This window comes from Mustela nigripes, chromosome 10 (assembly GCF_022355385.1).
Source record: "Mustela nigripes isolate SB6536 chromosome 10, MUSNIG.SB6536, whole genome shotgun sequence".
NCBI lineage: Eukaryota > Metazoa > Chordata > Mammalia > Carnivora > Mustelidae > Mustela > Mustela nigripes.
The window spans coordinates 2917891-2943415 of NC_081566.1; the positions used below are offsets into that span (position 1 = coordinate 2917891).

The 25525-nt window shown below is 42.9% G+C and overlaps 1 protein-coding gene across 1 annotated transcript in view; it reads left to right on the forward strand.

Moving 5' to 3' along the window:
- Positions 1-25525, forward strand: part of MROH9 (maestro heat like repeat family member 9) — a 67831-nt gene that overhangs the window by 23152 nt on the left and 19154 nt on the right. Inside the window, exons 6-13 of the mRNA XM_059414223.1 lie at positions 1684-1819; positions 7711-7835; positions 11165-11314; positions 13948-14102; positions 16407-16572; positions 17680-17822; positions 18712-18849; positions 20504-20624. Of these exons, the coding sequence (XP_059270206.1) occupies positions 1684-1819; positions 7711-7835; positions 11165-11314; positions 13948-14102; positions 16407-16572; positions 17680-17822; positions 18712-18849; positions 20504-20624 (1134 nt within the window). The remainder of the gene's footprint in view (positions 1-1683; positions 1820-7710; positions 7836-11164; positions 11315-13947; positions 14103-16406; positions 16573-17679; positions 17823-18711; positions 18850-20503; positions 20625-25525) is intronic.

The window sequence follows — 25525 nt, forward strand, 5'->3', positions numbered from 1 at the left end:
CTGCGCAGGCCCCGACTGTGCCAGGCGCTCAGCGGGAATCGGATGGCGACTGTCTGCGCAGGCCCCGACTGTGCCAGGCGCTCAGCGGGAATCGGATGGCGACTGTCTGCGCAGGCCCCGACTGTCCCAGGCGCTCAGCGGGAATCGGATGGCGACTGTCTGCGCAAAACCTACTCACATGCTTCTGTCTGCTTCCGCACGTTGATTCAGTATACATATATTCATTCATTCATTCCTTCGTTCGTTCTAGTGAGTTCCACTGAGGTGACGGGTAAGACATTTTGGAGTTTGGTCATCTTCCATCTCCTCTTCTCAACTCTGATTTTGTCCATCAAGTGCATTCCCCCTACACACAGCCCAGATAATATGCAGATAAATATGCAATTCCACTTCTGGGGCAGAAGGCTCTCCCGAGTGGACGGTTCCTACCTGGAACAGATTCTTCCAGAAGCCACGTAGGGGGACTTTCCACTTTGCTCTGCAGTGTGCCGGAGCGCCAGCAGGTGGAGGCACACCAGCGCCCTTGGGATGGGGAGGCTCCGCTCGCCTCAGCCCGGTCATCAACAGAGGCATGAAGCCTAACTTTCTCTTTACGGCAATGTCCTCTAAAGATGGTTAAGTCCATGAAATGAACGGAGGAGAGAGGACAAGTACACGAACCCAAACAGCTGGACGTATTCCTAAATTAACAGCTGAGCTTCCCACAGGCCTCCTCTGTGGACCTCCAGGTCTGATGTATTGAGTGCACATCAGTGGAGACTTGTTCCCTTCTCTGATGATGGGGAACGATCCATTCTGTTCTCAGGTGCATTCAGTGGGAAGACTTTTTTCCCCCGTAAGCTACCCTAGCCAATGTCTTCTAGAGTCTCAGAGGCCCTCATCCTATTGAACAAGCCTGACTGCCGTTTGTAGTCAGGATTTTGATTTTGGTTTTGATTTTCTATCAAAAATACTTTTTAACAGAGTAATTCTCCTTATATGACCTCTGTGCTGTCCTGTTCGTCCCTCCCATTAAACTATTCAGTTTTCAAACAGACAAGGAAATGTGAGCTAAACATGTCATCGTGTATCACAGACAGAAAGATTTTCCCCGGGTTTGTTCCTTTGGCACATCAGCATTTGAAAGACGAGTGGGATTTCCGGAGGGGGACAGCAGTGGAGTGGGAGGACCCTAGGCTCACTTTCTCTCAGGGATATAAGTAGATAATTTTCAAATTATCCTAAACACCCCAGAAATCGACCTGAAGCCCGGCAAAACAAACTCCACAATAAAGGTAGAGCTGAGTCCAAGCCAAAGCTGGGAGGAAGCGTGAACACACAGCTTGGGAGAGACGCAAGTCCTGAATGCGGTGGGGAGGGAGCCGCAGGTGAGGGCAAGGGCACGAGGCAGACGAGCGCACAGGGTCGGTGATTTCCCCAGAGCAACTGGCTTGGAAAGCAAGAACTTTCTTTTTTGTCATAAATTGTTCCCCCAGTAACTACTACAAGATAGCATTTGTTGTCTGCAGTTTATAGATGAGAAAATTGAGGCTCAGGAACAGGTTTGAATATAGGTTTTGGTACATTCTGAAGTTCATCCTCTTGTCTTAGTCTGATACATGTATATTAGAGAATCAGATGCAGACATTCCATGTTAACTATGCACAGCAAATGCATTTTTCCCCTCCTCTGTTTTTCCACTAGGCAAGTGTTGATGCCCCGTGTTTGGGTGTCCTGGCAGCAGAACTGTCTCTTCTGTGTTGCCACAGTGATCCCTTAATCACACAGCAGGCAGCCTCAGGACTGTGCCACCTCCTCTGCATTGCAAAGTGTCAGAATGGTAAGAATGGTTCACACCGTCCCTTCTAGTGGATACTAAGGATTTGTCCCTAATGTTTCCACTTAAGGGTCCCAAGAAGGCTCTGTAGATTTCTAAATCCTTCCCAAGATCTGTAGTCCTACTTTTCAAAACATATTTTATAATCTATCTTTAGAATTAGCAAAATATGCTAGTAATATTTGGCTCTTCAAGGTCTATAAAGTACTATATACTTTGATTAGTGTTGTGTGTTAATGGTGGGGACAGGAATGCTGTGGGGAGGAAGGGAAGAAGAAAGATTACCAATAGGACTTTTAAAAAAGAGGCATACTTTTCCCCTCTAATGGGGCATCAGATAGAATATTCAGGTTCTCGCTTCGGTGGTTGGGAAAAATTAGCCCAAAACTAAAGTAAATGTTGCTGTGGGCAGCCTAACAAAACAGCAAGTCCCCAAAGTACCAAACTATTTCCAAATAACTTAAACAGAGAAAAGATTTATCCTCCCATAATACATGACTATTAAATATATAAATGTATATAATTGTTCTTAAGGCATTGAACATCAGATAACACAGGAGATGATTGCTGAGAGATGGGAACAAATGAATTAATGAGGTAGGGATTACAATCGCCCGAGCTTACCGCCTCAAGGGGGTTTTTAGGCTCTAACCCAGTTGTCTCACCAAGTTGAAGAGACAGAATTAGAATCAAGACAGCTAGAGGGGCACCTGCGTGGCTCAGTGGGTTGAGCCTCTGTCTTCGGCTCAGGTCAAAATCTCAGGCTCCTGGGATCGAGCCCCGCATCGGGCTCTCTGCTCAGCGGGGAGCCTGCTTTCTCCTCTCTCTGCCTGCCTCTCTGCCTACTTGTGATCTCTGTCTGTCAAATACATAAATAAAATCTTTAAAAAAAAAAAAAAGAATCAAGACAGCTAGAGTTTGCAGGTCTGAGTACCTGTTTATAGGTCTGGGACCTGAGTAGCAGGAGGAGGGCACAGAGAGAGAACTCCAGACACCTGCCAGGGTCCACTTTAACCATTCAGGCGTGGAGTGATCAGAACTCGTGAGGAGTCTACCTGAGACTGGGGGAGAAAAAGATTAGAGGAAAAAGTCCAGTGAACTCCCAGAGGCTGGGAATCATGCCTATGACTGTAAGCCAGAATTTAAAACTTCATAATTTATAAGTAAAAAATGCACTCAAAGCATTTGGTTTCATTAGAAGAAAAAAATTATCTCTAGACTAAATTGTTTTCATGCCACTGAACAAAGCCCTTAAAAACAAGATCTAAAAAGATCAAATGATCTCCAAATACTTTAAATGTTTATCAGAATGAAGCTCAAGACTCCCCCCAAGAATACAAAGATTCCAGCACTCACCAAGTTTACACTCACGGTGTCTGACATCCAGTAGAAATTGCTAGGTATGCAAAGAAGCAGACTCAAACCTATAATGCAGAGAAAAATTCATCAAAACTGACCCAGATGATAGAATTAGTAGACAGGGACATTAAAACAATTATTGTAATATATTCCATTTATTGAGGGAGTCAGAGAAAAAAATGAGCGTGTGAAGTAGGGATACAGGAGAATTTCTAAAAGACTTCAACTAAGCCTCTGGAGATGAAAACTGCAGTGTCTGAGAGGAAGGACACTCCAGCAGAGATCAACAATACAATTTTTAAAGAGAGCCAGAGGAAAAAAGATTTCATTCAGAGGAGCAAAGGTAAAGATGACAGCAGATTTCTCATCCAAAACAACAAAAGCCATAGGCAATTGTGCAGCCTCCCAATGTACTGAAAGAAAAAAAAAAAGTTAATCTGGAATTCGTCAGTCAACAAAAATTCTTTTAAAAACAAAAGTGAGGGATGCCTGGGTAGCTCAGTTGGTTAAGCGACTGCCTTCGGCTCAGGTCATGATCCCAGGGTCCTGGGATCAAGTCCCACATCGGGCTCCTTGCTCAGCAGGGAGCCTGTTTCACCCTCTGCCTCTGCCTGCCTCTCTGTCTGCCTGTGCTCACCCTCTCTGACAAATAAATAAATGAAATCTTTAAAAAAAATTAAAAAATAAAAACAAAAGTGAAATAAAGACATGTTTAGATATTCAAGAGCTGTTAGAATTCATCACCAGCAGATCTGCACTATAAGAAATACTACAGGAAATCCTTCTGGAAAAAAAAATCCAGGTAAAAATCTGGATGTACATAAAGGATTTACGAATAATGGGGTACAACTATGTAGGTAAATACAGAAATTCTCTTCTCATTATTTAAATCTTTTAAAATAATGATCACCTGTTGAAGGCAAAAAATAATCACCATGTCAAAGCTAAATATATAACAATAGCTTAGAGGACTGAGAGAGGAAATACAACCACAGTTCCAGGTTCTTGCACAGAGTCATGAAATATCCCTTAAAGGTCAATTGTGAAAAGCTAAAGATGTATAATATAAACCTTAAAGCAGCCTCTTAGATAGATAATGTAGCAAAGAGTTACATATAATAAACCAAAATGGAGATGTAATGGTCTAAGTACTTTAAAAGAAGACAAAAAGGGGGCACCTGGGTGGCTTCATGGGTTGAGTGACCAACTCTTGATTTCAGCTCAGGTCATGATCTCAGGGTCATGAGATCGAGCCCCATGTTGGGCTCCATGCTGAGCGCTACATCTGCTTACGATTCTCTCCCTCTCCCTCTGCCGCTCCCCCAAACTACACTCCCAGCTTTTTATCTCTCTTTCTCAGAAGAAGAAGAAAAGGGAGAAGAGGAAGAAGAGGGAGAAGAAAGAGAAGGAGACGAAGGAGGAAGAGGGGGAGGAGAAGGGGGAGGGGGAGGGGGAGGAGGGGGAGGAGGGGGAGGGGAAGGGGAAGGAGGGGGAGGGGGAGGAGGGGGAGGGGAAGAAGAGAAAGACAAGACAAGACAAAGAAGAAAAAAATAGAAGGACAGGAAAAATAGGAAACAAATAGTGAAGACTTAAAGCCGTCTAGAGTAACTGTAAATATTCTGAATACCTCCAATGAAAAGGCAGAGATTATCAGACTGGACAAAAACAAGGCTCAGCTCTATGCTGCCTATGAGACATCCACTTTAAATGCAGAGCCACAAAGACAATAAAGGTTAAAAGTTGGAAAATGATATAACATAGTAACGTTAGTCAAGAGGAAACTAGAGTGGCTAAGTCAATATCAAAAAACATATATAAAAATATACACATGCTATATATATTTCAGGGCAAAGAATGCATCCAGGGAAAAAGAGGGTAATTTCATAATGATAAAGGTTTCAATTAATTAATAAGACATAACAATCCTAAATACATATGTCCTTATAAAAATTAAAAATCAAAATACATTAAACAAAGATAGAACTGGAGTGGATCTAGGATTACAATCAGAGAATTCAGTATCCCGCTTTCAATAATTCATGATGACACAGAAAAGTGTTAAGGATATAGTCTTGAACCAACTTGACCTAACTGACATTTATAGCACACTCCACAGATAGTGGAAAAATGAACATTCTCAAGGAAAAACAAAATTTGCCAGAATAGACCATATTCAAGCCATAAATCAAGTCTTAAGAAAGCAAAATGTCCTTAATTCATACAAAATATATTCTCTGACCGAAATGGAATTAAATTAGAAATAAGAAACAGAAAGAGATCTGGAAAATTCAAAATATTTGGAAACCAGGTCATCCACTTCTAAATAACCCATTAGTTAGATAAAGAAATAAAAATGGAAATTGGAAGTATTTTGAGCAAAAATATAATACCCATAAAGAAAACTCCAAATTGAAATGATCTAGCAAACAGTTAAAGGAAGAAACTGTACCAATCCTATTCAAACTCTGACCGAAATGTGAGAAGGACTGAATTTGTGCCAGCTCGTTCAGTGAGGACAGCAAAATTCTGATACCAAAAGCACATAAAGACATTATAAGAAAAACAAAAACAAAACAAAACTACAGACCAGTGTTCCTTCAGAAAACAGGAGCAGAAATTTATAAATAGATGCACATATGTATGCTCAAATGCTTTTTGAAGCAAGTTGAAAGGCAGTTAAGTGAAGAAAGAGAAAACATCAGTAAATAGGGTTGAAAAAATTGGTTAAATACATGCAAAAGAAAAGAAATTTGATATGTATCTTTTACATAATGCAAAAGTTGATTCAAAATGGACCCATAAGATGAAATGTAAAATCTAAAACTGTGAAACTAAAAGAAGTTCACGTACCTTGAATTAGGCAAAGATTTTCTTTTTCTTTTTCCTTTTTTTTTTTTTTTTTTTTTTTAGATAGGGGCGGAGGAGAGCGCAGTGGGGAGGGTGAGAAGGAGAGGGAAAGAGGGAATCCTCACCCATCTCAGGGCTCGATCTCACGACTCTGAGGTCATGACCTGAGCCAAATGCTTAACTGACTGAGCCACCGAGGTGCCCCAAGGACTTCTTAAATACAACACCAAAAGCATGACCTATAAATTTGAAAAATGAAAAATTAATCCGTTCTAATCTTCGAAAGACACTGTTAAGAGATAAGCCGTACACTGGGAGAAGATATTTGCAAGTTACATATCTGAGAAAATGCACACTCAAACGCAGTAAGAAAACAGAAACAAATTATAGTAAATTTGAATTTGAATTATTTGAATCATTTCACCAAAGAACCACAGATGGCAAGGGCACACACCGAAAGATGTTCAACATTTGGTCATAAAAGACATGTAACTTAAAAACTGCAATGAAATCCCACTCCATACCCATTAGGATGTCTCAGATTGACACGCTGACCGTCCCATATGTTATTAAAGATGTGAAGCCACCAAAACACTCACACTTTGCTACAGGGAGTGTGAAATGGTACAACAATTTTGGAAAATAATTTGGCAGTATCCTAAAAAGATAACACACACATACCAAACGATCCAGTCATCCCATCACTTAGGCCTTACCAAAGCAGAGTGAAAGCAGGTATCCACACCAAGACTTGTGCACAAATGTTGACAGCACCTTCATCTGGAAAAGCCAAAAGCTGGAAACAACCCAGATGTCTACCAGTCGGCAAATGGATTAGCAGACACGGGGTGGTACTCGCCAGTAAAACAGGAAAGAAGTCTTGATCCAGACAACTTGGATGAATCACAAAATACTCTTGCTGAGTGAAAAATGCCAGATCGTGGAAGAGTACATGCTCTGTGAATCCATTTTTATAAAATTAGAAGACAGAAAACATGAACTGGACAGCCGCTAACAGAAAGCAGATCTGTGGTTGCCTTTGGATCGTGGTGGACACAGGCAGCAGGTGTGCTGGAGGGAATGAATATGGTTGTGGGCTTTTAAAAAAATTTTTGTATTTATTTTTTACTGTAGTAATATTTTCACTGGTATATACATATATTAAAAACTTAAAATTGTACATTTTAAGTAAACTGTAGGTCAGTGAAATCTCTACAGAGCTGTCAGCAAACCAGTGAAATCACTGAAACTCCCCTTCTCCAGGACCGAAAGCATCGGCACCTGATGTCGTCACAGAGAGCTTCTGGCTCTGCCGCGCGGCCACTTCCTAGGCTCCTTGAAAAACACCTCCAAGTCCGCTCTCACACCAATACACACTCCAACTTAGCCACAGCTTCTCCAGTGCACTGGGTGATGCATTTGATGGCCTACATGTATTCAATATGTGCGCAACCGCTTAAAATCGTCTGTGTCCTGCATGTGTACTTCACAGAGACCTCGTGTGAACGTTTATGGAGCCTGGATCAGTGCTGTCCTAACATTTGATGGGATGAAAGTATTAGCAGGGAGTTGAATGTTCGGAATACTTTAGATCTCCAGAATTGGGAAGGAAGGAGAAACTGGAAATACCAATGTCATAGAAAGAACGGATGATCACGTAAAAACCTTAAACTCTTTTCCTAATACAGCGGGTACTGAAAGAAAAAGATCCACCGTGTGTGAGAAGTCCGGCGATCACTGCCTCCTGAATACTCCCTCGGATATGGAATTCCTACCTAACATCTTGCAACGGGACAAAACTAAAATTACCCAGGTAACTCGCCCCCCCACTTGATCCTATGACTTTTATTTCATGTGTATTATTACACTGAGTGGCAACTTATTTCAACAGTTTACATTTTTAATTAATGTTTTCCATGTTTTTAAAGTTCGGTGAAGCCCAGAGTAAGTAACCTGTAGACTCTTTGGCTTCCCAATTTTCATCTCTCTGAATAAGAACGATGCGTGTTATTCCTGAATACAGCAATTAATATTATTTTATGTAATCCTTAAAGAATGCAAATGAGAGAAGTGTTTTCTAGTTTCATAGTTCTTTTTGTTTGGTCATTAAATATACACTCAAGATGGGGAACTTCTGGTTATTTAGTAGACTTAATGGAGTCACCAGTTAACAGGCTTTGCAGTAGGATTATGTTTCACTCAACAAACATCAAAATAACCTGCTTTCGATTTTATTTTTTTTAAAAGTGTTAAAAAATCTCTAAGTTGAAGTGATAAACTTCAGTGCCAAGTAGATAGTTTTTGCCTTGACCCTCCCACACCTCCTTCAAAGGCGTGGGCTTCTCCATCTGCCTGAGAGGTCACCCTGCTCTGCCGCCTAGGTTGGGCAGCATCCTAGGCTGTCCCTAGGTGGGCTTCTAGCCACACATGTCAAGCTAACAGCTCAGCAAAGCTGCTGGGGAAGTCCTTCAGGCAAGTTCATCTCTTGACGGGGGGAGAGTCTTATAGCTCCTCCTAAAACTGGGTACAGAAAGCAGTGACTTCTCCTCCCATGGCTGAAAGAAACAGAACTGTGGGAGGCTGAGGAGCTGTGGAAGCGATACATCTTACCTAATATGGTCAGAAATACTGCACAGATATCTTAAATATGTGTTTGCGTGATGGTGCGTGTTTCCAAAATCAAGCATTGTTCTTATTCAGTTCACCTCAAAGATCATGAGACTGGTTGACTATGGAATGGTCCATTTGCAAGAAGAAACCAAGCATCTCTATAGGTTTACTTGAAAATTCTTCTACATTCTTGTATCCTCCACTCCAGTACCCTGGAACTGGGATCCCGAGCACCACGATGGGGCAGGGAGTGGAGGACTAGTGCCTCCTCAGATCCCCTTCCTAGCTACTACCCATTTCAGGTTGTGTTTTGTCTTTTTTGAGCATAAGGTTCTTCAGATTCAGAAATCCTGGGTTTGTGGGGAGGGTGCCCCGGATCCTTGCACTCATGACCTCTTCTTTGGGTCCCACTTGTGACACCAAAGCAGGCCAGTTGTGGCCCTGGGGCAAGAGCAGTAGCTGGAAAACCCTGAGGCGGGGGCGTTTAGCGGTGGATTGGAACAGCTGGACCGAGAATCAGAGGTTGTAACAAGGGTATCAAGAAGACTACGGCCAAAGAAAAGTCCCAAGGAGGCAAATAGAATGATACGCACCAAGGTTTTCAGCCAAGAGAGCTATAAACAAGACACCATGAAAAGGGAGGATCAAATTTAAAAAAAAAAGAAGTTTACAGATTTAGAAGCCATTCTTTTATAGAGTGGCAAGTTATAAGAGAGGACATTGTCTTCTGAAGGAGCCACAAAGGAAAAAAACTAAAATTAATAAGATATTTGTAAAGAGAGGTTCTTCACAGATGTTTGGTTTATTTTTTTTTAACAAACACAGAGAAACAGATGATAAATTATGGAATATCAAGTTAATAGAATATCATGCAGCCATTACAACGATTCAGCATCAAGAATAACATGGTATCAGAGTAAGAAACAAGGGGTACCTGGGTGACTCAGTCAGTTAAGCCTCTGGCTTTGGCTCAGGTCATGATCCCAGGGTCCTGGGGTCGAGCCCTACATCGGGCTCCCTGCTCAGCAGCGAGTCTTCTTCTCACTCATCTTCTCCCTCTGCCCCTGTTCATGCTTTCTCTCTCCCTCTCTCTCTAGTTCACTCTCTCAAATAAATAAATCAATGAAATGTTTTTTAAAAAAAGAGTAAGAAATTGGAGAGATATAATGATTTCTAAAGAATCCAGCTGGTCCTATGGGATTGGTATATTTCTAAAGAGTTACATGTAGATCACATTTTATAGGGAGTCCTGTCGTTTGATGTAGTCTACTGTCATACATGGACCTTCACATGACAGAAACTTCTAGCATGAGTTCTTATTTTCACTAGAAATTGCTCCTTCTACAACTCTTAAATAGACAATAAAATAATTTCATTGAATAAACAGAGTTAAAAGAAAATATTCCTCCATTTCGATATTTTTTAAATTCAACAAATCATATAATGAAATCTGGCTTTCTTAAAGAAGGACAAAATATTTGTGACACTCAGTGCATCTCACCAAGCCTTAGTGACCCTCCTTTAGCTTTCTTCCATAGCATTCCAAGGATACCACCCCTCACCCCTCTGCCCAGTAGTGGGGAGACTGGGGTCCCCCATTTTTACTCAAACCTCAAGTTTGTCCTACTGACCAAAAAGAGCTATGCTCCATCCTTTTAAGAGAGATACAGATAAGCTTTCCCTGGCAAGACTGGTTACCTTCTGTACTTGGGAAAATGATGTGTGTGTGTGTGTGTGTGTGTGTGTGTGTGTGTGTGTGTATGTGTGTGTTTATAATATAATATGCAATATATATACATATATTTGTGTCCATGAAAGGAAAAAACGTGCTTCGTCCATCTTTCTTAACTGAGAGATCCATGCATTATTATGTAATTTTGCTATTTTATGGTCCATGGATATTATTCTGACTTAAAAAAAAAAAGATTGTTTGAATTATAGTTCTTGTACCTCAGTCATTGACTTATGAGCCTTTTTTCTCTCTCCCTGTTTCTTGGTCCTTCTCTGTAAAAGAGCAAAGTCCAGTCCACCCCTTGAATCATCCTGCCTTTCTTACTTTGTCCCCTCCTGCGTCTGCTAATCATGCTGGTTTCGGATCTCAGCAAACTAATTTCCAAAACTAAAGAATCCCACAATAATTTCTAATATCTGAACAGCTGAACTGGTGTTACATCAATATTTTACAGTTCCTCCTAATTGTAATGCCATGGTTTTTCATTTTTTTCCTGGCCTGGCCCCAGAGTTGACTTATCTAGATAAAAGTATTTTAGTCCCTTTAAAAATCAGAAGGAAATAAATAAGTGTAATTCCACTTGAATTATAGTCATCTCAATAGCAATACAGTTGTAAAATTCAATTTTTAACCTTTTCGAATGGTGGAAGAGGGCCACAATAGCAAAAATGCCTATGGCCTACAAGAATCACTTGGCCCTACCTGGCCTGGGGGCTTCCTCCAGGATGACTGAACTTGGTTGTCTTTCTTACTTTATGGTAGGTAAGGCGTGAGGTCATGGCTCTCCTTTTTGGTTTCAGAGTGTAGGATTCACCCTGCTGCCATCCTTGCTGACTGACTTTGTGTGGAGTCTCCTCATGAGACTCTCTTCACCTCATAACATAATCGCATTCAGGGCATCCACCATGCTGAAGTTGACCTTGGAATACCACGCACATAAGGTCACCATGGTAAGATCCTCAACAGTGAGTAGAGAAAGACAGATTTTATTCTCTAAAGTGCTCTTGTTGCCTCTCTTATATGCCTAAACTTCTTTTCCTGTGTTTCTTGCTATTGTTCATTATGTTATTAATCCGATGAGGCTTTTTGTGTGTGTGAAGTATTTCAAGCCTGCAGAATAGTTTAGAAAATAATGTCATGAGTGTTTACCTACCCATCATACCAAATCGTAATATCTTGCCAACATCTGCGTCAGTTTTTTTTTAAGTATACATTAAAAACAGTAAATTGGTACATATATAATTGAAATCCTCTGTGTAACCACTAAGGAAAGTTTTCATGGACCCTCAGCTCGCTGTAGGACCAGCTGCACAATTTGTGGGGGCAAGTGCAAATGAATGTGGGGCTTCCTGTTCAAAACAGAGGGGGAGAAGTGTCTTTAGATATACAAACATATGAAGAGTTTTTGCCTTTCCTCCACAGTCTCTTTCACTCTCAATTTGTCATGGCATTTCTATTTTCTATTTAATGTCTTTCTAAGTTAAAAAGAAAAAAAAAAGGAAAACCCGAATTTTTAAATAGCACAGACTTTAACATCTTTTTATTGTGCGATGCCAGTAATAGACATAAATATAACAGCTTTTAGCTCAAGAAAATAATGCTGTTCACACTTCATAGCTCACACAGGACTATGTGCTCAGGTCACGATCTGGGGCTTGGGAGAGGCAGACTTGCAGAGCTCCCCCCTCGGTGTGAAGACAGCTTGAGATTTTTCCCCTCCCGCCCGCGTGGCTCCTCCTCCTGCTCCTATGCGCTCTCTCTGTAAAACTAACTAAATAAAATACTTTAAAAAATAAAATAAAATCAGTTATAATGGAAAATTGTGCACAGTTAAAATTAGCCCTGAAAAATCCCTAAATTGCACATTTAGTATGTGGGCTTACAATCGCTAAGCAAATCTAACACGGCAAATCTTGAGAATTAAAGCAGACCGTGATTGCTATCCTGAGTGCACAGTAACATCGCTGGCTTGTTCTGGGTCATGCCGCAAGGACAGGGGGTGAGCAGAGCTCTAAACTCATCGTTCAAAGGTCTATGGAGAAGAGCAGTGTTTAGCGTCCCCCATTTCATGTTCACCTTGGAGCATATGCAGCATGAGGAATGTCCTGCACTTTTAACACTTTGTTTATTCATTCATTTATTTTCTACTTATTGCTCGGAGCAGGGGGTTCTGCACAGGTTCTGCACTGTGTATGGACAACTGCAGTGAGATGTGAATTATGTCGACCAACATTTCAGCTTCTGATCTCTAAGGAATATTTTCAAAACAAAAAGCGAAGTTATCTTGTTGGGTCAGATCTGATGTTGAATAAACAGCCATTAATTTGAGACAAATTTCAGGTCTAGCTCGTAATCTCCTTCTTCAAGAATTAATAAAAAGGGGAAAAAATAAAACCGATGTAGGGCCTATGAATAGAATTTGCAGCATTATGTGACTCAGCGTTTACCATTCTGGGCCATTCTTTGAACACATAGTTCATCCATTCCCTATGTAAATTCATGTCTTCTTTTAATTGTCAGAAAGGTTTTCTGAAGTATACAGTTACATTGTTATTCTGTTCCATTATTTTGACTTCCTTCTTAAAGGACTTGAATTATACATGTTTTCTTTTTCTGTTTGTTTATTTTTGCTTTGGGGGTGTTTTAAATTATTTTTGTTAACATATGATGTATTATTTGCCCCAAGGGTACAGGTCTGTGAATCGTCAGGCTTATATACTTCACAGCGCTCACCATTATTACAGACCTTCCCCAATGTCCATAACCCAACCACCTTCTCCATACTCCCCTATCCCCAGCAACCCTCAGGTTGTTTTGTGAGATTAAGTGTCTCTTATGGTTTATCTCCCTCCCAATCCCATCTTGTTTCATTTTTTCCTTCCCTACCTCCCAAACCCCACACCCTGCCTCTCAAATTCCTCATATCAGAGAGATCAAATGATAATTGTCTTTCTCTGATTGACTTATTTTGCTCAGCATAATATCCTCTAGTTCCATCCATGTTGTTGCAAATGGCAAGATTCCATTTCTTTTGATGGCTGCGTAGTATTCCATTGTGTATATACACCACGTCTTCTTTATCCATTCATCTGTGGGTGGACATCTAGGCTCTTTCCATAGTTTGGCTATTGCGGACACTGCTGCTATAAACATTCGGGTGCACATGCCCCTTCAGATCACTACATTTGTATCTTTAGGGTAAATACCCAGTAGTGCGATTGCTGGGTCGTAGGGCAGCTCTATTTTCAAACTTTTGAGGAAACTCCATGTTGTTTTTTATACATGTTTTCTATACTGAGCTTATATATCTTAAATAAGGAAGTCTACCTTTCCCCAAATAAACTTTAAAAAATGGGTATTTTCCCCCTATCAATAAATGCATTGGCTTATTTCTCATCCCAATAAATGTTTTACATTGTGTAGTCACACACATAAAAATGCTTCCCTCTAGTGCTTATTTGTGCATTAATTGCTGTCTTGGCCATTCTGAGAAGGACTGAATTCTTACATCCAAGAACTGCCTCGCTTTAGAGGTGGCCATGGAAAAAGAGGCGCTTGCTGACCTATTGAATTGCTTTTCCAGGTGTCTAAGATTGTGGACACCATCTATAAGCAGTTGTGTGAGAATCCTTCTCATGTCATGAAGCACACAATGCTGCGGGTTGTCACCCTGTTAACACGCACCTCACCGAAGAAGGTTGTCTTCCAACTGATGGATTACCCAGTCCCAGCAGACAAGTAAGTCTCCCTCACCCCTTCTACGGGGGTTTGTTCATAGCCTCCAGAATCCGACAGAGCTGGCAAGTCAGGCCTGGCTTCTTCTTCTTTTTTTTTTTTTTTTTGAAAAAGAATATCTGTTTTTGCTTCACCTACAATGACCATAAAATGTAAAAAGGATCATGGGCTTTGTTCCTATTCTCATACAATACCTACCCACGGTCAACACCATCAACAAATGGTCGTTGTCACTGTTGTTTATCTGAGACTTTAAATTGTGTTCTGCTGCCTAACCCATAGGAACCAACCTCTCCTCCCAGTGATGATGGGTTTTTCCCCAGAAGTGATTACATTTATAGGGCTTTTTTCCCCCTCGTTTATGATGAACAGATGTAAGGTACTTCCACCCACCAAAGAAGTAATGAAACATTAAAAGTAGCTGTTCCTTAGCTATTTATCTGAAATTCGTGATTGAGGATCACTATAGTGCGGGCCAGTGGGACAGTATGAGCCTCACTCACAGCAGTAGAGAGTAATAAATGACATCGCCTCATTCCTAACATCTGCACCTTGAGAAGGAAAGTAATACTTCTTTACTACTAACCATACACAAGGCAGGAAGTTACATTATGGAAAGGATTCAGGCTTCGAAACAAATGGGTCTGAATTCCTTCCTAGCCACATAAATTTCTAAACTCCTTGATCCTCAATTCATCTGTGAGATGAGAAAAATTCTTTATCTATACAGCAATTTTATGGGTTAGATGAGTTAACATCCATGAAAGGGCATCAAAGTCCACAAAATGCTAAACCAATTATACGACTGACTTCCCCCCACCCCCAACTGAAATCTATATTTATTTGGGAGGCTCATAAGTACAAAGTATATTACTGCTGAAAAGACGTCTGGAAATTAAAAATCTTCGTAAGACTCAGTGTCTTCTCATTCAGGAAGTAAGAAACCACTGTATGCAATATATTACCAGCCTTCAAACATTTTGTTGAGAAGGAATAACCCAACATTGATAAAAGTTGCCGGTGACTCCATACGAACAATAAGAAATGAGGTACAGAGAGAAAGCATAATTAGAGCTAGGTGAATTTGATTAAAATGGTCACCAGCAGATCTTGTGCACTAGTAGGTGAGGCTTGAGGTAGAAAGGACTAGGATTTGGAGCTGAGCTAAATCAGAGAAAAAGAGAGAATGCCTGGTCACCTGGAAGGTATGATCTAGAGGCAAGGGAATGATACGGGGCATATTAGACTGGATGTCCATGTGGTTCTAAGCAAAGTTCTAAAGCTGAGCCCAGAAGGCAGGATCAGTGGAATAATGGGTTCTAAAAAGCTGGTATGTCTGTGCTCTGTAGGACCAGGCCTCCTTCTCTTCATTAGGAACCTAAATGCAGAGAGACGATAAAATGAGGTTCAGAGCCCAGCATGAATTGATAAGGGATCAGGAATATGCCCACACAGAGGTGTGTAGCAGTTTTTAAGATAAGCAATAATAAAAAGTAATCTTGAATGGCCAGGTATGTAGAAAGGACCTAGGGGACTGGGAGTTGAGAAGCCAGGGTTCTAGTGCGTGACACCTGTGTCGCTAATTAAATGTGTGACATTTCACAAAAGGGCCCACTCCTCTGAGCTCAATTTAAGTTTCCTTTTCTGGGGCACCTGGGTGGCTCAGGGGGTTGAAGCCTCTGCCTTTGGCTCAGGTCATGATCCCAGGGTCCTGGGATCGAGCCCCACATCGGGCTGTCTGCTCAGCGGGGAGCCTGCTTCTCTCTCTCTCTGCCTGCCTCTCTGCCTACTTGTGATCTCTGTCAAATAAATAAAATTTTTAAAAAATAAAATAATTCCCTTTTCTAATTTTTAAATTTATATAGGGTTTTTTTTTTTTGCTTAGTATTTCTGTTTATTTGTTTTTTTTAAAGTAGATATATTTATTTATATTAATTTGTATTTTTATACCAGTTTTTAAATATTCCATTATTCCTGCATAAACAGGATCACAAGGTGAGGGAACCAGAGCATGGAATGGAGAAAGCTTATCAGTTCTTGGCATTGACCTGGACAGACATTTAGGTGTGCTAGGAAGTGAACCTGCAGACTGTGTTTTCTGTTAGTATCTCACTGAAATCCTTCCTGTGTTTTCAAGGACAAGAGATTAAATGGGATCATTTGGAAATTGGTTTCGACTTGTCTGCAATTTCTCTGCTATAAAACATGTAAACCCAAAACTTTTCCTGATTCGTGACGCAGTATTACGCAGGAAATGGACAGCCTGATTCTCACGGTGGTGGGGGCGGGGCGGGGCTGTGTTTGCAGCACGTTGATCCTGATGTGGCGCGCGGCAGGTTCCGAGTCGAGCGTGGCCCCTCACGTGCTGAAGACCATCTTGCTGATCCTGAAAGGCAAGCCTGGAGAAATGCAGGATAGCCTCAAGGAAAGAAGGCGGTTCTCTCTTGATACCACTAATATGATGCCTGTAGCGGTAAGTGACGCCAGGAGGGCTGCTTCGTCCTGGTTTTTCCCTGAGCATGAAAATCCCGGTCTGCCCACGGGCTCCGTCGTACTCAGGGACACTGTCCTGGTTTCATTCATTCATTCATTCATCCATCCAACATGCACTTATTGAGTGCCTACTATATGCCACACCCTGATCAGGAAGCTTACATTCTGGTAAAACATAGGCAATGAACAAAAAAGTGTGTCGTGTGTCAGATGATATTTAGCTGAGAAGAGACATCAGGGGATGCGGGGAAAAGAAAGGGTCAGGGTGGGCTTCGGGAGGTCGGTCAGGGGAGGCTGCTCTGTGGAGGCAGCACCCCGTCAGAGCATGAAGGCGTGATCCCTGCAAATGCCCAGGCAGATGATTTCTAGACAGACAGGAGGACAAAAGCTCCACAGTGATGAGCACTGGCCTGGCACGTCAGCGGCTGCGGGGACACCCAGCGGAGGGAAGGGCGCAGAGGCGGAGGTCCGAGCGCGTGTCAGAGCAACGCCACCCGCAGCCCGCACAGACTTTCCGGGCATATGCAGGCCTGATGCCGTCTGGGTCCCGCGTTTACGTCTCCGGAGTAAAATCGGCCCTGGCGGGAGAAGTTCGCGTCTTGCGGGACGCGGTGGGAGTGGAGCGGGCGGTGCTCCCCGGACGGACGCGGTGGGAGTGGAGCGGGCGGTGCTCCCCGGACGGAGGCGGGTGGTTCTCGGACGCGGCCGACGCCGTCGCGGGGGTTCGTTGGCCAAATGACCGTCGGTGGCCCGGCCCGCCTCACCGCCTGGCGGTTCAAGCACAGGCGGACCTGGGGCACCGGGAGGCCCCTCCTGCACGGCCGACGAGGAAGGGACCCTGCGATGCTGTCGTCCCTGGGAACCACTGGCTTCCCGCCGCTTTGGCGGCCGAGCGGTCGCGGACGCGCTTCGGGAGCTCCCGGAACACGGGCTCCGCTCCTGGCTCCGAAGGGGCCTCGCGGCCGCTGCAGGATGAGGGACACGCGCGGGCTTCCTCGGGGGGCGCGGGTCTGTGCGTCCTCCCGCCTGGCTGCGGCCGCCGCGTGGGCGCGGGACGCTCGGTCCTCGACTCTTGTTCTCCCCCCAGGCCTCGCAGGCCCTGTGCACGCTGCTGCCCGTCGGCTCCTACAGGAAGGCGGTGGCGCAGGTGTTCCCGCAGCTGCTGATGGCCCTCATGCTCCAGCTCTGCTACAGCAGGGACCTGCGGCTGGTGACCGGGAACAGGACGCTGTGAGCTCCGGTTGCGCATCCCGACGCGGCGGGAAGAAGCTGCGGCTGCGGCCTCTCGGGTCCCTCGGGTCCACGGGGGCTCCTCGCCGGGCAGGGTTCTCACTTGCTAGTCTTTCCCCCGAAGGGCCGATGCCGTCAGAATCCCCCCGTCCCAGGGGCTCGCCGGGCCCTCCCCAGCGAGTGCAGAGCGCGGGGGTCCGGCGGGGCAGCTGCGGGGCGGTCCGGCGGGCGGGGGCAGCCGCAGGAGCCCGGGAGCCGCGGCCGCGGTGCTCGCTCTGCCGCCAAGTCTGACCTCCCCGGACCGGCCGCGGGACTAAATAGCGCGCGCCGACGTGCCCTGCGAGCTGGGCAGTGGCTTCGCGGCTGGCGCCGGGCGTGTGGCCTCAGACGGCGACGGTCCTGTCCCATCCGCGAGACCAGCGCTTCCCTCCCCCCGAGACACCCCCTTAGCTCCGCCGCCCTCGGGGGACGTCCGCAGCCGCCGCCGGGCACTTGCCCTGGCCAGGGGCGCGCTTCGGCACCGGACAGAGCCCAGAGCACGACCCGCCGCGTTCAGATATTTAAGCCGGTCTCTGGCTCGCGGCGGGCGCACCGCGCGGTCCCCGGCGGAGAACCGACCTATTCGCGCTTCGCGCACGCTGTCCCATCGTTCGGGGCGTCGCGCTAGTAACCCCCCGCCCCAGGATCCCACAGGCCGCAGGTTCAGTCGAACCCCAAGCCCCGTGTGCTGTCGGTCAGGGAAGAGGACGGCAGGGAAAGCTGTTTTCCTTGGACGCACGCCCCTTCCCAAAGCCAGCGTCCTGCCCGGGCGCAATGCCAAGGCGGGTCACATGTACTTGGTTCCATGAAGGCCACTGTCAAGCGGTGACTCTCTTCTTTGGGGCCTTAGCTACGCCCAGGACGCCCTGAGGGTGCTGCTGACCTGCTCCGGGCTGCAGCAGGTGGACGCTGCCCTGAAGAGGAAGAACTGCTGGAGCGGGTTCAGCCACGCGCCCTCCCACCACTACGGGGTCTACCTCGTCGCCAAGTAAGAAAGGGGCTCGCCCAGGCGCTGGGGCTCTACCCGCTTCTCCAGCTCTCTCGGGCTAAGCCACGTGTGAGCACAGTATCCACTCCAACCTCCCCTCCCCCCAATGATCTCAGTTGCCCTGATTTCTACTTATTCCCTTATTTTAGGGGCTTATTCCTTATTGGTATAGTTTCTCTTTCCGGTTCTCCCACTTGATGATACACACATCCCGTTATCCTCTCTCCAAAGAGTAGGTTCCCCTCTCAGCTATGGAGAACTAGAGGTAAATGTGCCTTTTCTCTTCCTCTGCTGTTAGCGGATCCCAGCTTCGTAGGCATCAGACCGTCATAGATGTGCTCCCACTGTAAAGGGGTTCAGTAAAAATCTGTTCTCAATGAGACGAACACATTTGTAAAGTACAATGAAGGAGAACTTTTATTTTTCTTGTAATAGAAAAGGTGGTGGGTTTTTCCCCCTAGTTACTGAATAGCAAGTTTCTGATTACAAGGATCAGATTTTCTGATCAAGAATCAAGACTTGGGGGCACCTGGGTGGCTCAGCCAAAGAGTCTGCCTTTGGCTCAGGACATGACCTCAGGGTCATGGATCGAGCCCCACATCGGGCTCTCTGCTCAGCGGGAAGCCTGCTTCTCCCTCTCCCTCTGCCTGCCGCTCTGTCTACTTGTGATCTCTCTCTCTCTCTCTCTGTCAAATAAATAAAGTCTTTTAAAAAAAGAATCAAAACTTGACAAGATAATAGACCATTTAAAGTTGTTACCAACCCAGAAAGTAGAGTCTGTGTGGTCTCTGGGTCCTTCATGTGTTTCAAGTGGCATTTTATTTACACACAGATTCCCGGAACATATGCGGCCACTAGTTAAGTGTCACAATATCCTTAGTATCTTTGGATCTTCTTCCTTAAAGTGTGGTCCTCAGACCAGCAGCAACAGCACCCCCTTGAAGTTTAAGATAGAAGGCAGAAATCTCGTGGCCCACTCCATTCCCAATGAATCAAAATCTGCACTTTAGCAAGATTCCTGGGTAATTTGTATATTTATTAAAGATCAAGAAGCACTGGTTTAAAATGCCAACCTGGAGTCCTGAAGTGAAACCCGTCACATCCACTTTCATGGTCCTGCCACATCTGGTCCAGGCCGGCGTGTCAGGACAACTGTGAGCCTGGCCACTGCCCAGAAGGGCTTTTGTGAATCAGGACCCACCGCTTCTCCCGAGGAAAGCAGGGTAGCCCCAGACTGTCGTCTTCATTACATCACTCAAAGGAAAGACTTGGTCTAAAACCTTGACGGTGACCTATTCCACCATCCTGGATTGCCAAGACATTTATTTTGCACTATTTTCTGTCCTTTCGGTCAGGCAGGAGCCTATTGTGGTGCAGGACCCCTGCTGTGGGGTTCAGCGGGGGAGAGACGGGAAAGAGGAGTGATGTTAATGAATGAGACACCGTCCGTGATCCAGCCGTCTGTAATTCCCTGGAGTCTGTGTAGAATTCAGGATGGGGTCCATGGATTAGGAGATATTAGAAAATATCTTTCTTTTTCATCTGGGAGGTATAAAATGTGAGAATAATGCTTCTCTCTTCCTCCCATTAGCCATGGCTGATGCAGGAAGCCTCTCCTCTCGTTGCTAACTCAGTGCCTTACTCTCTATGACAGAGCTCTCAGTGAATACAACTTCCCACAGTTTCCAGAGACCTTGCATTACCTCTACAAGCTCTCAGTGGAAGATCCTAGGCGGTCAGAAGACAGTATCATCACAGTAATATTCCTCACTGAAGTAAGTCTCATCAGATGACTGCGAACAGCCAGGTTCCCATTCCTTATCCAAACTTAAGTCGACCCTCCAATCTTTTTATCTCCCGCTCTGAATATTAATTCTTACCCAGAGTTAAGACAACGACAGATAACTTTTGTCATGTCTTTCAGAAATGTGGATTTGCACAAACACTGTTTCTGTAGTACCGGTTCACACATCTCTAGAGGCTTGTTAAAGTACATCAAAAACTAGTGAAGTGCTATATGCTGGCTAATGGAACATAATAAATTTTTTTTAAACTAAAAATACAGTAGACCAAGGAATATTTAAAGTACACTCAAAGTTTACTTAAAGATAGTAGATAATACCTGAGATCTGAATGATACTTCAGACTGTCTAAGGGGGAAGAAAAAGAAATGGTCCAAATAACTAAGTGAGGAAGTGGTGATGCAACATGGGGGCTTAAGTGGGTACGAGAAGAATAAATGAAAGAAGATGGGATTGGGAGGGAGACATACCATAAGTGACTCTTAATCTCACAAAACAAACTGAGGGTTGCTGGGGGGAGGGGGTTTGGGAGAAGGGGGTGGGATTATGGACATTGGGGAGGGTATGTGTTTTGGTGAGTGCTGTGAAGTGTGTAAACCTGGTGATTCACAGACCTGTACCCCTGGGGATAAAAATATATGTTTATAAAAAATTATATTAAAATGACCAAAAAAAAATTTAAAAAAATAAAAACAAAACAAAACAAAAAAAATAACTAAGTAAAATGAAACTATAGAATATATTAATACTTATATTACTATTACACCATATATTGTAATGCTATACTAGAGTTGAGCAAATTGAGAAAGTCCTTTTGCTTAGAAAAGGCATGTAGAAAGTTCTATACGTTGAAATTCTCTGAGTCAACTATTAATTTTTCCATAGAGGTAATACATAATAAGGCACTAACCAAAGGTGTCATGCCAAAGAGTCTCAAAAATCTGACATAATTTCAAGCATCATAGTCAGCAAAACAGGTAATAAACTGTAAAAGACATACCCATACACGACACTACCTACTTCTAAAGTTTCCAGAAAGATGCATAATCTGTTTAACTGAACATTGCACTAGAAAATCACTAATGCTGCCAAACTTGCTTTAATCCATTTGAATCTCTCATTATTTTGATTATGTGACTCATTATTTTCATTGTGTCACCCTTTTAAGTATGTTCAGACATTAAGTAGACCTAAATATGACATACATGATTGCTCCCACAAAATCACATATTCAAAAGAAATTTATAAACATGAGATTTATATGAGCATTATTAATGTGACAGATGATGTTTAATGAGCCCTAATGGCCTCTCTCATCATGAATGTGGTGCTTACTCCTTTTGGAGAGTGGTAAACCTGTCCTTCTAGGAACCAAGCAATGACGAGTGGCCTCACCATGACGTCACTTGGCCTTTAGCTGTTCTGAGCACACGATCTGTGTGTTTTACCTTAGTCTCATTAACCAGCAGTATTTAACATACCATTTATTTATATATTATTTCTAATTTTCTACCGACATAAGTAATGAGAGTTTACATCTTCGTGCCTAAGTCTTCTTCCTTCCAGGATTTCAGATTACTTCCTTTAGATTACTTCCTTCTAGTAGATTCCATGAATCTACGTGCGTAGCCACCATCTGTCACCATGCCACACTCTGACAATACCCTTGCCTGTATTCCCACTGCTGTGCCTTTATTCTCATGACTTGCTCATTCCATAACCGGAAGCCTGGATCACTCACTCTCCTTCATCCGTTTTGCCCAACCCTCTACCCCTCTTCTTTCTGACAACCATCAGTTTTCTGCATTTAGGAATCTGATTCTGCTTTTTGTCTGTTTATTTATTTATTTATTTATTTAGATTTTACATATGAGTGAAAATACAGTATTTGTCTTTCTCCTCTGACTTATTTCACTGGGCATTAGACCCTCTAAGTCCATCCATGTTGTTGTAGGTGGCAAGATCTCATCTATTTATGGCTGAGTAATAGTCCACTATTTATACACATCACATCTTGTTTACCTTTTCATCTCTGCATGGGCACTTGGGCTACTTCCTTAACTCGGCCCTTGTAAATAATGCTGCTATATAGAGGGGTGCATGGACTGTTGGTGGGAATGCAAGCTGGTGCAGCCACCCCGGAAACCAGTATGGAGGTTTCTCAAAGAGTTGAAACTAGAGCTGCCCTCTGACCCAGCAACTGCACTACTAAGAATTTACCCTAAAGATACAAATGTAGTGATCCCAAGGGGCACCTGCACCCCAATGTCTATAGCAGCAATGTCCACAATAGCCAAACTACGGAAGGAGCCCAGATGTCCATCGACAGATGAGTGGATAAAGAAGATGTGGTACATAAATACAATGGAATACTATGCAGCCATCAAAAGAAATGAAATCTTGCCATTTACAAAGATCTGGATGGAACCGAAGGGCATTATGCTGAGTGAAATAAGTGAGTCAGAGAGCGCCTCTTACATGATCTCACTCATATGTGAAATTTAAGAGAGGAAAAAATAAAACTAGACAAAATCAGAGAGGGAGATAAACCATAAGACTCTTAATCTCAGGAGACAAACTGAGGGTTACTGGAGGGGAGGGGCAAGAGGTATGGGGAACAGGGTGATGGGCATGAAGGAAAACATGTGATATCATGAGCATTGGGTATTATATGAGACTGATGAATCACTGATCTCTACCGCTGGAACTAATAATACATTATATGTTATTTAATTGAGTTTAAATTTTAAAAATGATTTCGTGTTTTTGTTTTCTTTGGGTAAATGCCCAGTAGCGGAATTACTGGGTCATAGGGTATTTTTATTTTTAATTTTTTGAGGAACCTCCATACTGTTTCCCAGATATGGCTTTTTCATTCAATTTTCAAGCTCATTATTGTTGGATATTCACGAAAATTAGTTAAACTGCATTATTATATGTAATAATATTTTGGTTAATTCTCTTGGGTTTTCTAGGTATAAGATCCTGATGTGTGAAAAATAAAAATAACATATTGTTATCTCTGGTCAAATTATTTTCATGAATTATGTGTTTTGCCTTGGCCTTTAAAGTTCCATTGTGTGAATAATCTGATCTCTCCTTTGCCTGTTTACCTACTATGATCTTAGTATTTTTCCCAGTGAACTGTATGATTCTCTGTCTCTCTCTCTCCCTCAGATACACACACCACACACACACACACACACACACACACACACACACACACACATTTGCAAAGGATATCAAGTAACTTATGAACGTAGAGCTTTGACTATATACATCCTTAGTGAGATATATCCTAAGGACAAAAAAGAATCTATAAAAAAATACTGACTTTCACTTGGGAGTTTTATGAATATTGTAAAGTGGTGATATAATTTTAAGACTATGGTATGCATTCACACAGCAGAAAGCAAATAAGCAAATAAATATATTAACACTATTGGCACAGAGTTTTTCCAGGTAAGAAAAAGATGAAGCAAACATAAAACCATTAAAAGTTAACATAAACTCGGGGCGCCTGGGTGGCTCAGTGGGTTAAGCTGCTGTCTTCGGCTCAGGTCATGATCTCAGGGTCCTGGGTTTGAGTCCCACATCGGGCTCTCTGCTGAGCAGGGGGCCTGCTTCCCTTCCTCTCTCTCTGCCTGCCTCTCTGCCTACCTCTCCTACTTGTGATTTTTCTCTGTTGAATAAATAAAATCTTTAAAAAAAAAGTTAACATAAATTCTGTTAGATTTGAATTGAATACATCAACATTGTCAAAATAAACCCATGACTTAAAAAAAAAGAAGTAGAAGAAGAAGAAGAAGAACTCTTAGTTTCAAGTAAAGGCCAAGAAGACATGATATTCCAATAACAATGTGTACATTCTAGTACACAGTTCTAATGGTCACCAAGTATCATTATTCACTAAAAGGAATCTTGTCTCCTTGAAGAAATGGTTGATTTCAGGGGCAAGAAAAATATAAGATAAGCCTGGGACATCCAGTCTTTCTACAAGCAAAGAAGTGTTCCAAGATAGATACATCATGTCAAAAGGACACAAAAGTCAACTTGAAAGGGCTCCTACTGGCCAAATTTAACATCAAAAGAAGGAGTAACTGCAAATAATTTTAATACGTTGGGAAGAAAATTTAAATGCTTGAATCCTTGGTGAGACTCAAACCTGGAATGCTAGGAGAGAGAGACAGAGAGACGGATGCCAGCCAGTAAATGTAGACGGAACGCTAGACGTGGAAAATTACCACTTTGCAAGCCTCAGTGTGATAACTAAATAAAAAAATTACCAATGAATTTTAAAACTTTTAAGTGAAAGATTGTAGGAGAATATTCACATAGTACCAAATTATCACCCACAGATTAGTTACTAGCTGTAAATAGAAAATATGCCTTTATGTTTTGGTGTGTGATCACTCAGAAAGAGCTAACCTTGATAACATTTGGAAATAACACATCAATAGCCATCAGTCTTCCATTGTTCCTAATCGATTTCAATTATCTAATTTTCTTTGCCTCATGACTGGGACAAAGCCTTTAATATAGAAAAGCTGCCCCAAATAGCCAATATCCTGTGAAGGTTTTAATCTATTTCACACCCTTTTTCTCACTTCTCATTTTATGTTTACTTTTTATATTATATTGGTCACATTGGTTTATTTGAATGCTTTTTTTTCTAGCACAAGGATTAGATTGACTAATTCCACTGTTTTTCTGTTTCCCAATTCCATAACCTCTGCTTCTACCTTTATTATCTTCTTACACTAATTTTCTCTAGCTCAATCTCATTTCTTGTGATATTTCATGTCTCATAATTTCAGGAAATAAATAATTCATTCGTTTTTAACATATTTTTAAGCAATGTGAAGTTGGGCCTT